The following is a 14,890-nucleotide window of genomic DNA, read 5'->3' as shown; positions in this document are numbered from 1 at the left end:
ATACTTGTTTTATTTTTATTTGTTAAATTTTATTATGTCTCTGGACATCTATTAACTTCTTAGAGTTGCAGTCATCATGCAGTTTTTGAAATATTCGTGCAGATTGTTAAAATACGTTAAGGCTAAACTTATTGTGGTTCTTGGAACATTTTGTTCTGTTTAAACATGAACTGAAATATGTCAAATATCTGTTAAAATGCATAATATGTACATAAGAGTAGTATAAACCAAGTACAAAGTATCAGATGGGCATTTGGTAGACTCTATCATATTGCTTGGCTGATGCAAATTCTCTACATGGAAGAAGGGAGGGAGTTTGCTTCTGGGAGAACTACAATGATATATAAGGAAAACGCCATGAGGAGTTTGTGCAGCATTGGTGGACATTCTGTTACTGGTTCTGGTTGGCTAACCTCAGGTTGAGTGAAGCCAAAGAGCCTTCTCTTCAACACATGATTAGCCACTTTTCTTGGGAAGGACTCACCTCACAGAATGAGGTGACTGAATGGGGCTGAATGGGATGATATATGTCAAGAGTTTTGTACATCCTGAAGTGATCTACAAATGTCTGCCATTTAATACAAATGTTCTCGCAGTTAGAGACACAATTGCTGAGTGAATGAAAAAGCATTTATTAAACACTGTGTTAAGTATAGATGATTCAAATAAAAAAAACAAGAACCTGCTCTCAAGGATCTCACACACAGAGAAAGTTTCAGGTATAAGTTACATGGTAAGTCCTTTGTGGTCCTTAGGGTACAGTGACAAAGTAGATGTTAATGCATCTTCAATGTTATTTACAAAGACAAAATCATGTCTATTTCTGAGATCCAATTACTTGACAGGACCAAGGACCTTGGGAATAAGTTGGCATAGTAGATAGACAGCTAGACTTGGAGTGAGGAAGACCTGAGTTTAAATCCCACCTCTGATATTTACTAGCCATGTGACATTGAGTAAATTATAAACTCTTTGCCTTAGCTTCCACATCTCTAAAATGGGGATAATAATAGTTCTTATTGGGGCAGGAAGGTGGCACAGTGGATTGAGATCGGGCCCTGGATTCAGGAGGACCTGAGTTCAAACCCGGCCCCAGACACTTGATACTTACTAGCTGTGTGACCCTGAGCAACTCAACCCCAATTGCCTCACCCCCCCACAAAAAAAAAACAACACCTAACAACAAAAAAGAGAAAACAAAATAATAGTTCTTACTTCATAGGCTTATTGTGATGACTGAATGAGATGATATGCACAAAACATTTTGCAAACCTTAAATAAAGCACTATAAAAAGTTAGCTATTACTACTACTACTACTACCACTGTATTATTATTGTTAATGACCTACATGCAATAAGTGGCATGAACTATATGATTGGGCAGAGAGATGATCATGGGGTAAGAATGGGGGGCTAATACATGGGAAGCCCAAGTATTAAACTGGTACCCCTGAATATAAAAATGCAGGCCTCCATCCTATTACTGTTGTGGATTAGGGTAGATTTACTCCACTTCTCCATGGAAGATGGATCCGAGAACATGGACAAGAACTGTTCAGGATGAGAAGGCATATATGTTGGTTGCTGTCTTTACCAATCAAATAGTACCCAAGAATTCACAGTTATACAGAAACGTTCAAGAAACATTTTCTTCTACACATCTTTTGTCTCTACTCTCTCAGAACCCTGAAAATCCTTCATTAACACTGAAAGAAAATCTAAAACATGTCACCTAAAGAAGGGTGTGGACCTAATATGTTATGATAACATTTGATGGAGTGTAGGGGTTCTTAAGCCATTTTCATGTCCATCGATCTTGTGATACTCTGGTGGAACCTATGAATTCCTTCTCAGAATATATTTTCAAATTCAAATAGGAAAGAAATATCAAATTTCAGTTAGAGGTGAGTAAAAATAAATGTGTGACTTCATTCCTATCTAAGTTTACAGGCCTGCTGAAATCTTTTCAAAGACCCCAACTCATTGGGGGTCCATGAACCTCAGATTAAGAACCCCTTATCTAAAAGAAGTAAGGACATAGCCTTATTCCAATGACAAAACATGTGTTGTAAAAAATATTTTCCCAAGCATACAGTACTGATACAAACACACACACACACACACACACACACACACACACACAGCCTGAGCATACATAAATACATTTTGTTTATTTTATATTAAATGCACATATATTTAAATTCCCTAGAAAGCATGATATGGTCAAGGGACTTTACTACAGTAGCAATAAAAAAACCTAGTCAGAGAGGGGTGTGGAGAATAGCTAGGATGGTCAGAGACGTCCACAAAGAAGACTGGGTAAAAGCTAACAATAGCCAGACCCCTAGAGCAAAATCTCTCCATTAGAAAGTAGAGAAAATAAGAGCTCAGCTTAATCCAAAGTCTACCCAGAGGGCAAATGACTGATTGTCCTCTGGCATAGTCTAACCTTGTTTTTGTCCCTAGGTGATCGTCCTCTATGCCACCAACTCTGTGTATTATCCTCCCTTGGCCTCCTGCTTCTCTCCGGGCACCTGAAACTGTCTGTTTCCCAGTGGTGACTCGGGTGCACCTGCTTGTTCTTCTTCACTATTTTTGAACAGCACCTTCTTTATCAACTGCTTTGTGCTCCTGGCTGCCTCCTGGCAGCTTGCCATGGCTGCTGTCTGGGGAAACCTCTCATGTAGTCTCCAGTGAGCTTAGCAGACACTTTCCCTGGATAGTGCCAGTTGGAGAGCTTATGATCTCTCTGTCACTGCCTCCCACAGGGCCCTCCAGGTGGCAGCTACTGATTTACTAAAAGTCATTCATTCATTCATTCATTCATTCAGTCAGTCAACGTGCATTAATAAAGCGCTTACTCTGTGTGAGGCACTGTGCTAAGCACTGCGAATACAAAGAAAGGCAAAAGCAATCTGCTCTCAGGGAAGGTACATTCTAATAGTGGCAAAGAACACGTAAATATCTAAGGACATGCATGATACATCAAAGTAATCTGAAAAGAAAAGGCATTAGAAGCTAGAGAGCATGTGAAAGACTTCAGAGCTGAGATCTGAGAAGAATCTTGAAGAAAAACAAGGATACTGAGAGGAGGAGGCAAGGGGGAAGAACATTCGATCAATCAGTATAATAATATATAATATATTAGCATCTCAAAAATATTAATAATAAATTAAACAATAAAATGTATTAAGTCCCTATTATGCACCAGGCAGCCAATGCACAGAGATGGAATATCACTTCTGAGGAACATCGGTCAGTGTTGCCCTATTTTAGAGTTAACAGGGAAGAGTAAGGCATAGGGAGGTTGGAAGTGTAGGAAGGGGCCAGCTTATAATGAGCTTTGGATGCTAAAAAGAGGAGTTTATCTTTGATCCCAGATGAGACAGGAAATCACTAGAGGTCTTTGAGCAGCAAGGTGACACAGTCAGATCTACATTTGAGAAAAATCACTTTGGTGGTGTGGAGGATGGATTGGAATGGAGAGAATCATAAGGCAGGGGGGGACCAGTTAGATAAAATAAGGTAAAGTGTGCAAAGCATTTTGCAAACTTTAAAGCCCTATATAAAACTTTATTTTATTACTATATTTATTGTTATTACTATGTTATCATCATTATCATGGTTGTTGTTGTTAATAATCAGTGGAATTGATGACTTCACTAAGTGAGATAGTAAGGAATTGAAAGAAAAGGGAGCCAGGACAGAGTCTTGGGGAAACTAAGCTTTGAGGGTATGATATGGATGATAAACTAGAAAAAGAGCCCGAGAAATAGTCAGATAGGTAATTAGAGAACCAAAGGAGAATATTATCACCCAAAACTAGAGTGTCTCATGTACTTATCCTTGACCCCTACATACACATGCATATAGATTCCAACACATTTCTAACCAAAGTTTGACAAGGACAAGGAATATCAACTTCTATCCTTGATGGGACAGAGAAATAAATAAAACATTTCATTTAAAACTTACTATGTGGCAGTAATGGGACACTATTAAACAAGAGAGCCAGAACTAGGGTTATGCAAAGTAGAGCACAATACAGGGTTGGGAAAGGGGAATACCTTAATACTATAGGAATATAATAAATATTTCTGAGGAATGTTAACATTTAGCATTCTTTAAGTACCTACTATGTGCAAGGCATAGTGTTAAGTGTTGGGGAAACAAAAACAAAAGTGAAACAATATCTTTCCCTCAAAGAACTCACTTTCTTTCTTTTTTCATAATAGTAATTTATTATTTTCCAGTTACATATAGAGATAGTTTTCAACATTTGTTTTTATAAGATTTCCCTCCCCCCTGCCCAAGACAGCAAGCAATCTGATATAGCAAGAACTCACTTTCTAACGAGGAAGACAACATGTACATATATAGGTAAACAGGCCATTGTCACATCACTTTATGTTACAATTATATCACTAATTGAATATTCTTGAACATTCTAGAAAGTAGGTAAAACCAGGGACAGAGTCCAAGGGAACAACACCCTCCCATGGACCTTGTCTTGACTAATGGAGCAAGTCTACCCCAAATCTTTCATCTCTTCAAGGGTCCAAGTTACTCTCTGTTCTCTGGCCATAAGATGGGAGAGAATGAAAGTTATAAAAATTACTTTTATCAATGCTTATATTGCTAATGCCAGAATATTCCATTTTATATGGCATATGGATATTTATTTAGCGATACAGTAAATCATATGTTATCATAAAGCTTCAAAGTCTCTACTGGTCAGGAGAGTAAAAGGGTATGTGATTTTTAAATCCTTGCTCTTGATCTGTAAGAGTATAAACTTTATTATTTGTGCCTTCTCCCTACAGTCTATGATGTCTTTGATATTTTTCCCCTTAAAAAAAGAACTCTGTACCTTAAAATGAAAACTCCTTTTGACCAGAGTGGCAGGTACATTCAACCTATACCATAGTTATTTTTTTATTAGAGTCTAAGATTGGCACTCCAGTTCTTTTATTCTTATTTTCTCAAAAAGGAAGTTAAACTGTTATTGAATTATAGTACAAAGGCTTTTTTGAATAGTAAGGCTCACTTGAAAAATATGAACAATGGGAGGATAATTAGTTAGAATGTTTTCTAATTTAAAAAAAAGTGGTACAATAGAAAAATAGTCTAGACTACAGGTTTTCCATTTATTTTTCAAAAGAAGGGGAAGAAAATATTTGGAAGCAATTGTTCTAGATGTATGTCATGAAGACGTACACAGAGGCAAAGGTTGAGAATAAATTCATGTTCAGACTTTTGTTCAAGATCTTAAAATTTTTAGAACATAGAAACAAAGCATGAAAATGCTTGACTTCAGAAAAAAAAACACCAAATTTTCTACTTGGGTGCCTATGTGGAAAAATTTCAAATTTAAATCAACTTATCATATACCAATATATTTAGAAGAAAGCCGCAATCTTATTAAAGGAAGATTTGTGTTGCTGAACACAATTTCAAAAGGGAGAATTGAAAAGACCTTTAAAAGCCCAAAGTTTTCTGTATTAGTATGATGATGTATGTTTTTATTTCTTATATTCCATAATTGAGTTTAGATAGATTGTTTTCATTTTCCACTTATCATCATTGTTGCTTCCTGGCCTCAATATTATTTCAACATCCAAGGAAATATCTAATTTCCAAAAGACTTAAAAAAAATTTAACTTTAAAAACAAGCCCACACATTTTGTTTAAACCTAATTTTTACAACCATTCCAATTCTAAACAATGTACCTGACCACAAATGTCTTTTTCAGAAATAGCTAGTTTATTTAAAAAAACAACAACAATATAGCAATGACTAATTACTGACATGGGACTCACATTGGCACAAAATGGAGATCACAGATTCAATTAATTAACCAACTATTTTTGCCCAAATTGGATCTTTTGGCTATATTAATTGTGCTCAATTCTTACCATGACTTTGAATGCTGGAATGCAAAGCCATTCCCCCTTGGCTACAAATGATATATGTTAACCTTGGATAGATTGGAGAGGACTATCTTAGAACCATCATATCATCATTTATGGCTTTAGATGTTGCTTCATGGCACTTACGTCTCATCTGTGAATGCTATTCCAAAGTATTCCTTTTCCTTCAGGTTGAAGTGAGATGCCACCAGATCAAGCAGTTCCTTGGCCAAAAGCTTGGGCTGAAGGAGAACAAAGGAGAGAAATGAAAAAATGGTGACACGAAAATAATTGTCCTAAAAAACCCCACATAACCTGCTTTATTACTATACATATTGTCTTTCTTGGGGAGGTCTCAAAATCCATATCAATATAATTTCTTGAATCCTCTGTATTAGTATGATGATGGATGTTTTTATTTCTTATATTCCATAATTGAGTTTAGATAGATACCCAAGCGATATAGATTAGAACATAGAGAAGGAAACTGAGGGGCAGCTAGGTGGCACAGTGGATAGAGCACCGGCCCTAGATTCAGGAGGACCTGATTTCAAATCTGGCCTCAGACACTTTACACTTACTAGCTGTGTGACCCTAGGCAAGTCACTTAACCCCAATTGCCTCAACAAAAACCAAAAACAAACAAACAACAAAAAATAGAAGGAATCTGAGACACAAAGAAAGCTGACTAGTCTCAAAGGGCAAGGAAAGGGGCAGCTAGGTGGTGCAGTGGATAGAGCACTAGCCCTGGATTCTGGAGGACCTGAGTTCAAATTCCACCTCAAACACTTGACACTTACTAGCTGTGTAACCCTGGGCAAGTCACTTAACCCTCGTTGCCCCACCCAAAACCAACCAAACAAAACAAAAGGGCAAGGAAAGACACACTGTCAGAATTAGAACCTGGATTCAGTGCCTCACTCTTCCAGATACTGTTCTCTCCACATTTTACACCTTTCTAATCCAGGGTGTTAAAATCTTTATGTTCTCTATGTTTTACATGATTGCACATATATAACCTATATGAAATTGCTTACTGTCTTAGGGAAGGGGTAGGAGTGAAAGAGAGGGAGAAAATTTGGAACTGAAAATTTTATAAAAAATGAATGTTAAGGGGGCAGCTAGGTGTCACATTGGATAAGGCACCGGTCCTGGATTCAGGAGGACCTGAGTTCAAATCTGGCCTCAGACACTTGACATTCACTAGCTGTGTAACCCTGGGCAAGTCACTTAACCCCCACTGCCTCACAAAAAAAAAATGAACGTTAAAAATTGTTTTTACATGTATTTGGGAAAAATTAAGTGCTATTTAAAAAGGAAAAAAATATTTAGATTCTCCTCTCACTCTATCCCATGAAGATGGTGCATTTTGATCTGGAATAGATTCAGTACTCCATCTTCCACATTTGTATATTACCCAAGCCATTCCACATGGCTGAAACATACTCCCTCATCTGTGCTTCTCAGAATCACTAACTTCCTTCAAAACTCTCAACTCCAGTAGTACCTCCTTTGTGAAAGATCCCCTTATTTGTTCCTGTTCTCTGTCCTCAGTTTTCTGGTTACTGTTCTTCTTTGTACACATGCTATAGCACTCAGAAGGAAGTAAGCTCGCTGAAATGATGCCTGCCCTCATTTTTTATCTTTGTACTCCCAGAACCTAGAACTGTGCCTCATTCATAATAGGTGCTTAGAAAATGTTTGTAAGGACTGAGTTGAATGAATCTGCATGATATCTGAATGACGACAAGGATGATGAACTGAACCATTCCATTACATGACAATCAGCATCAAGGCCAATCTAGGAAGAGGTTTTAACTCATTCATCAGCCATCCTTCTCAGGCTGCTTTATACTAAAATTCATAATTGTTTCTCTCAAATCAAAATCTTCCTAATCCAGCGATTTCTGTTGGCTCTATAGGGCATCTCTTAATTTCAGACAGCTATAGATAACTACAAAAATCATCAGTAGTCACGCTTGTGCTTCATTGTTAAAACTAGGTAAGAAGTTTGGTCTGTGGAGAGAGAGAGAGCTGGTGTAAGGGAAGAAAAAAATGAAGAGATATTATTTTTGCTCTGTTGCTATATAAAAATTGTCAACTCTGGTGGTTAATCTCCCTCTTTTGAAATTCAGTATTAGGTGAACAGATCACTTTTGACAATACCATTACCATAAAGAATGTAAAAATAAAGAGGCAAAAGCAGATACCTCAGCTCTATGGTTTGTACAACTGCCTCACCAATAGCTTGTGCTATTTTTGCAGAAGCAGGAGGAGACATTTTGCCCTTTGCTGTCATGCCTCTAAGCAGGGGGGATGGCAGCCTTTGAGTTCCAGTGACTATCCCTTTATTGAATGGAAACAACTTGATCCGTTCCTTGTGGAAATGATTTCTGGCTCTTTGATCGTAGTGCTTCCATCTTGTAATAAGTGGGTTGTATTTCCAAGAGGTACAGCAAGTAGCTGCTATGCTGATAAATCAGAATCTGCCTCTAATATCTTATGCTTCCTCTCACACTCAGTTTTTTTCTTTTTAACCTTCATTTCTTTATTTTTTCCATATTAATCATGTTGTGAAAGAAAACACAGACCAAACATACATACACACACACACACACTCAAAAGTGAAAAATGGTACACTTCAATCTACATTCAAACTCTATCAGTTGTTTCTTTGGAGTTAGATAGCATTTTTCATCATGAGTCCTTGGGAATTGTCTTGGATCATTGTATTGCTGAGAATAGTTAAGTGATTCACAATTCCTTATCAAACAATATTGCTGTCACTGTGCACAATGTTCTCTTGATTCTGCTCACTTCACTCTGCCTCAGTTCATGTAAGTCTTCCCAGGTTTATCTGAAAGCATTCTACTTGGATAATTTCTAACCTTCCTTTTAGGCACCAGTTTCTAGCCCCTCAAACTTTTTAATTGACAAACTAATGGCCGGTGCTTTATCCACTGCGCCATCTAGCTTCCCCCTAATGTATCTAATTTCAAATGTGTTTCTCAGTCTTTCCATAAAGTAAGAGGAACCTACTGAACAGTGAAACTGCTTCCAATATGGCAATAGAAAGAAAGCTTGGGTCCCCAAATAATCAGCTTGGGAATAATCAATATTTAAATATTTAAGATAACACTTACAGAAATGACAGTTCAATGTATTTTGGGGTATGAAAGGAAAATTATCAGAAAATTTCATTTTCCTTTTTTCCCTAGATTATAAAATGATCCATCATATACCATCACACCCAGTTTTAGAAATGGAATCTCTACAATCAATAAGGGTTTTGTGGTGCACATAGCATCCATCCAAATGACAGGATTTAGAGCTGGAAGGGAAGTAAAGAAACTTTCCCTCCTGATCTGGTCACTTTACAAATGAGGAAACAAGGGGCTCAGAGAGGTTAAGCCATCTCATGTAAAATATTTAATATACAGAACATGACCATAAAGTCATAATGCCATAGGATGTTAGAGGTAGAAAGGACTTTAGGGATTATCTTGTCCAATCCCATCAATTTACTGATGAAAAAATGGAATCCTACTGAGCCGAAGTGCCTTGTCCCAAGGTCATACAACTAGAGACCATTGGTATAAGGACAAAATCCCAAGTCCCTTGACTTGAAAGTCTTTTCTAAAAACAAAGGAGTATTTCCTCCAACGCTACGCTCTTGGGATGCGGTTGCTGCAACAAGCATTTTGGAACTGCTCATTTAGAGCCTCCACAGCCTGGCCCCTTTCCTCTCTCTCTATATTACCTTCTTTGTAACCGCATCATTTCCTGTGGGTTCAATTGTCATCTCTATGCAAATGACTCCTCAATCTACATATCTAGTCCTCATCTCTCTTCTGAGCTCTAGTCCTAGATTGCTACCCAGATGTCCCAAAGCTGTGTTAACTCAACATGCCTGAAACACATCTCATATTTTCTCTCTCCACTCACCCCTCTTCCTAACTTCTCCACTTCTGTCCACAGCATCACCCTTCTTCCAGTCAACCAAGTCTGCAACCTGAGAGTCATCTTAGATTCTTTCCTAGTCCTCACCCCTTAAACATATAAAAATTGTCAAATATTGTCAATCCCATCCCCTTCACATCTCTGACATCTGCTTCTTTTCACTCACATGGCCACTATTCTAGGTTACATTCTTTCTTTCTTTTTTTTTTTTGGTGGGGCAATGAGGTTAAGTGACTTGCCCCGGGTCACACAGCTAGTAAGTGTCTGAGGCCGTATTTGAACTCAGGTCCTCCTGAATCCAGGGCCGGTGCTTTATCCGCTGTGTCACCTAGCTGCCCTTAGGTTACATTCTTACCATCTCTCACCTTGACTGCTGCCAAAGGCTCTCAATCAGTCTCCCTGTACCCATTCTCCCTCTGCTGTATTTACTGCCAAAGTGATAGTTTGGAAGCACAGATATAACTGTATTGCTCCCCTGCTCAAGAAGCTTCAGTGGCTTCCTATGGCCTTTGCCTTTGTACAGGGTGTCCCCCATACCTGAAATATTCTCCCTTCTTGCCTCTTCCATATGAAACCTTTTACAATTCAGTAAATTTACAATGATTTTATAATGATCCTTTTACAATTCAGCTCAGGTGCCAGCTCCATCAATAAGTCTTTCCTACTTTTTCAAGTTGTTACCATCCCACAATTATTTTTATTTATTTTTCCTATAGCCGGTGTTTACTTGTCTGTGACCACATTGTCTCTGATGATAGACTGTTGGCTCCTTGAGGGCATAGACTGTCTACCTTTTGTCTTTGTGACTCCACTGCTGAGCACAGTTCTTCATGCATAGTACACATTTAATTAATGCCATTTGATTCATTCATTCATCATGTTGGTGACATCCTAGTATCTCTTTAATCCCTCTATTCTTTTCCATTCTTGTTGTCACCACCACAGGCCAGGCCATCTTTCACTTTCAATTAAGTGATTACTATTGACTCCCAAATAGTGTACTTGCCTTTTGTCTTACCCACTCTGATGCTTGGTATACTGCTGCCAGCGTAATCTTCCCAAATTTTAACACTGATTGTATGACTCCCTATATAAACAAATTTTCAAAGGTACCCTAATACCTATGGAATAAAGTCCAAATTCCATTACATAGCATTCAAAGTCATCAAGAATTCACCTCTTCGGCCATATTGCACAATATTCCTTATTTGCTCACAAGATACACCAGGGAAACTGGATTCTTTAGCCATTTCCTAGAAACATCCTACTTTTCTGCCTTCATGCCTTTGCTCATGCTAATCCCTTCAACCATTCAAGGCCCTGCTCAATCAGCTGTCTCCAACCTGAAGTGTCCCCTGATCCTCTCATGAAGAGATCTCTACCTTCTTTGAAATTCCAAAGCAATTTGTAGTTGGTTTTTTTCTTAATAGCTGTTAGCTTATCATCTGTTTACTTATCATCTCCTTTATTAAACTGTCAATTTTAGGGGAAGCAGAGCACCGATCTTATTTATCTTTGCATACCCCAAATACCTACCCCTTGTGTTGATATTCAAGTATTGCTATTTTTTGGGTAATATTCCAACTGACTCCCTTTTGATTCCAAGACAGATTGCATTTCCTCCATAACTCAATAGATCAGAGGTTCTTAACGTTTTTGGGTCACCCCTTTAGCAGTCTGGTGAAGGTGATATACTTTTCAGAATAATGTTTTTAAATGAATAAAATCAAATAAAAAAATAAAGTTATCGGGGCAGCTAGGTGGCGCTGTGGATAGAGCACCAGCCCTGGATTCAGGAGGACCTGAGTTCAAATCTGGCCTCAGAAACTTAATACTTACTAGCTGTGTGACCCCTGGAAAGTCACTTAACCCCAATTGCCTCACCAAAATAAATAAAGTTACCAAAATATATTGGAAAGAACCAAATCCAATGACCTCAAGTTATGAACTCCCTGCAATGAATGGTTTTGAGAGATCTTATATCCAAAACAAACAAAAAACTCAATGTCTTGTGTACAACCTGGTCATGGAATTTAGCTATGGTGGTTCTTGAATGAAAGACAATTTGTTGCTGGAACCAAAAAGGTGGCCTTTCCAATCTGGACAAATCTGCCAGAGCTTGTGTTTCACTGGCATTGATTTTGAGAATGGAACTTTAGGGGGTCTTGTACTTGTGGGCACAAAATACATGTTTGCTCAATGGATGCAAGGGTAAATGAATAAATATCTTCTGTGATGGCAACTATTTGTTCTTTGAGAATGGATTCAATTTTTGGAAACAGTTAAAGTTATTTGGTGATAAGGGTAGTGAGAAAGGGGCAGCTAGCTGGTTCAGTGGACAGAGAACTGAGTATGGAGTCAGGAGGACCTGAGTTCCAGTTTCACCTCAGATACTTACTAGCTGTGTGACCCTGGGCAAGCCACTTAACCATGTTTGCTACAGTTTCCTCATGTGTAAAATGAGCTGGAAAAGGAAATGGCAAACCACTCCAGTATAGTTACCAAGAAAATCTCAAAAGGTGGGGGGGTGTCAAAAGACTTGGGTACAGCTGAAAAAAAAAAATTAACAACAATATATGTGGTGAAAAAGGTGAATGACTAATATGTACAATCTAGTTTTGGTAAAATAAATAAATAAGGGGTGGATAGGTGTGGTACCACATGTTTGTGGAGGCTGAAGTTAGTGGACTTCTTGAATTCAGGAGTTTTACAGTATAATAGGGTTAAAGCCCATTCACAATAAGTCAACACCAATATGGTGACTGTGTGTCCCTCCTCATATCAGGCTAAGGAAAGGCCAACTGGTCCAGCTCAGAAACCAAACAGGTCAGAGCTGCTGTGCTGATCAATAATGGTTCTAGGCTCATGAATGTCTGCTGACCTTCTTACCTAGGCGAGATAGGAGCCTTAGTCTCAAAAACCATTTGAAAAAATGTGACTACATAACAAGACACTTTTCTGATATGAATCATAAGTTGATTCTCAACTAAATTCCCAAATTGTCTTGGGCCAAGGTACAGTCATTTGAATGGAAGTATTATCATCCCCAAAGTTACAACTATTTAAAAAACCAATAAAACCTGAAATAAAGGCCAGAGAATTAAAAAGTACAAACAACATAATGAGCTCAAGGAGTCAGGAGAACCGGATTTCTAATTCTCTTTATTACAGTAGAAGTCAATTAAATGAAATTTCAGCCCCATGGCTTCTTGTCTTCTAAATTACTGCTACTATTTTATATCTACATGGCAATAATTCTCTGTTAAGCTGTTTACACCCTAAGTTTCAGAGTTTCATAGATTTAGATTTGAAAGGACCTCAGAGGTCATGTAGACCAACCCCTTTCTTTATTTACATAATTTTATAAGTGACTTGCCTAAGACCACACACACAGAAAATGACAAGGGTGGGAATTGTACCTAGGTTCTTTGGTTCTAAACCCAGCACAACTTTTCACCTTATCTGCCTCCCCACTATAATCCTGATGAAGACAGACCCAGATTTATTACTTCCATCTCATAGATGGATAAAATGACAGGAGATAAGGACAGAGAGAGGGAGAGGGAAAAGGGGAGAGAGGGAGGGAAGGAGGAAGGGAGGGAAGGAGAGAGGGAGGGAGAGGGAGAGATTGACTCAAGTTTTCTACAAGGTTCTCTAAAATCACAAATTTTGAGCCTTAAACATGAAGCCAAGAAAGTTACCATTCTAATTCTCTGCATAATTAGAGTGGCTTTAGTTTTCAGTCCTTTAACTTCCTACCTTCCAAATTAAAATAATAGACCATTTAGATCACCAAGAGGTGGTGGTGATTATTGAATTACATTGTTTCTAAAGTCCTTTAAACTAGTTCAAGAGAAAGTTGCAGGCTAAGCAGAAAGCATAATGCTATTATAATACTCCAAGAGGATGTTTATAGAATCCTGATGATTATAATTTGCCAATTACATTGAATTGTAAACAAGCATGCAGCTTTGCAGGGATCAGGCCAGGATCCAGGCCAGAAATGAGATCCTGTCCTAGAGAGATAACAGCCTCATAGAGACACAGAGAACAGGGATGAAGAGTCCCAGCAAGGCGGGTCAGTGCATGACTTTAGGTTGGCAACTAGCCTGTTGGGGACATTTGGCCTAGTTCTTTTACCTCAGTCCACATCTTTCTTTATCTACTCCACATCTCTTCTCTTCCCTCATCTTTTCTCAGTGTTTTCTAGACTTGAAAATCATTTTCCTTCTGAATTTGCCAAGCCCACTCTTCTTATAAATCCTCCCTTTGCTTATTATCCCTTCTTTTCTATGAAACCCAACTTCATTTCCATCTCTTCCCCAAAGCCTTCTTTTATCATCCCAAACCACAAAGATCTCTCCATAAGAATAGTACAGAGACAAAAAATACATTGGGTTTGGAGTTGGAGGTCCTAGGTCATACCCAAGCTTTGCTACCTAGATGACTTTGGCTAAGTCACTTACTCTCTGGACCTTACCTATAAAATTAGGGTATTGGACTAGAAAACCTTCCAGCTATGACAATGTGGCCCATAATTCTTATGGCAAAAGAAACAGTGGCATATGAATGGTATGGCATATTACTGTTAAGGGCTAAAATTCTAGCTAAACTGTCTAAAATATCTAATGAGTGGTCGCCAATAAATTATAAGCTTTAGCAAGAGTTAGACTTTTAGGCATTTATTAAGGAGAATAAGAATTTGGTAAAGAGAGAAAAAGGCCTAGATTCCTATCTATTAAAGGGAGAGCACATTTCTAGCTCCGCTCTCCACCAGAGTCCAAAGGAAAGAGAGTGAGAGCGAGCGCCAGTTTCTTCCTTCCTCCTCCCACTAGCCCTCGTCACTTCCTGATGCCAAAGAAAAGACTCCTGGTCTTGCCCTCAAAGACCTTCGCTTCATGGGCGGAACTCTTCTACAGTAAGTCTCCAGCAGGTGGTGTCATTCCAATCGTTACATTACTGTGCTTTAAGGAATGATGAACAGAGAGAATCATGAAAAGACATGTGTTAATGATGCAAA

The 14,890-nt window shown here is 38.3% G+C and overlaps 1 protein-coding gene across 1 annotated transcript in view; it reads right to left on the bottom strand.

Annotated features, from left to right (window-relative positions):
* Nucleotides 1-14,890, bottom strand: part of FRMD4A (FERM domain containing 4A) — a 313,453-nt gene that overhangs the window by 200,425 nt on the left and 98,138 nt on the right. Inside the window, exon 4 of the mRNA XM_043967592.1 lies at nucleotides 6,058-6,152. Coding sequence (XP_043823527.1) covers nucleotides 6,058-6,152 — 95 coding nt within the window. The remainder of the gene's footprint in view (nucleotides 1-6,057; nucleotides 6,153-14,890) is intronic.

This window comes from Dromiciops gliroides, chromosome 5, assembly GCF_019393635.1.
Source record: "Dromiciops gliroides isolate mDroGli1 chromosome 5, mDroGli1.pri, whole genome shotgun sequence".
In the NCBI taxonomy this organism is placed as follows: domain Eukaryota; kingdom Metazoa; phylum Chordata; class Mammalia; order Microbiotheria; family Microbiotheriidae; genus Dromiciops; species Dromiciops gliroides.
This window is presented reverse-complemented; position numbering and strand designations above follow the sequence as displayed.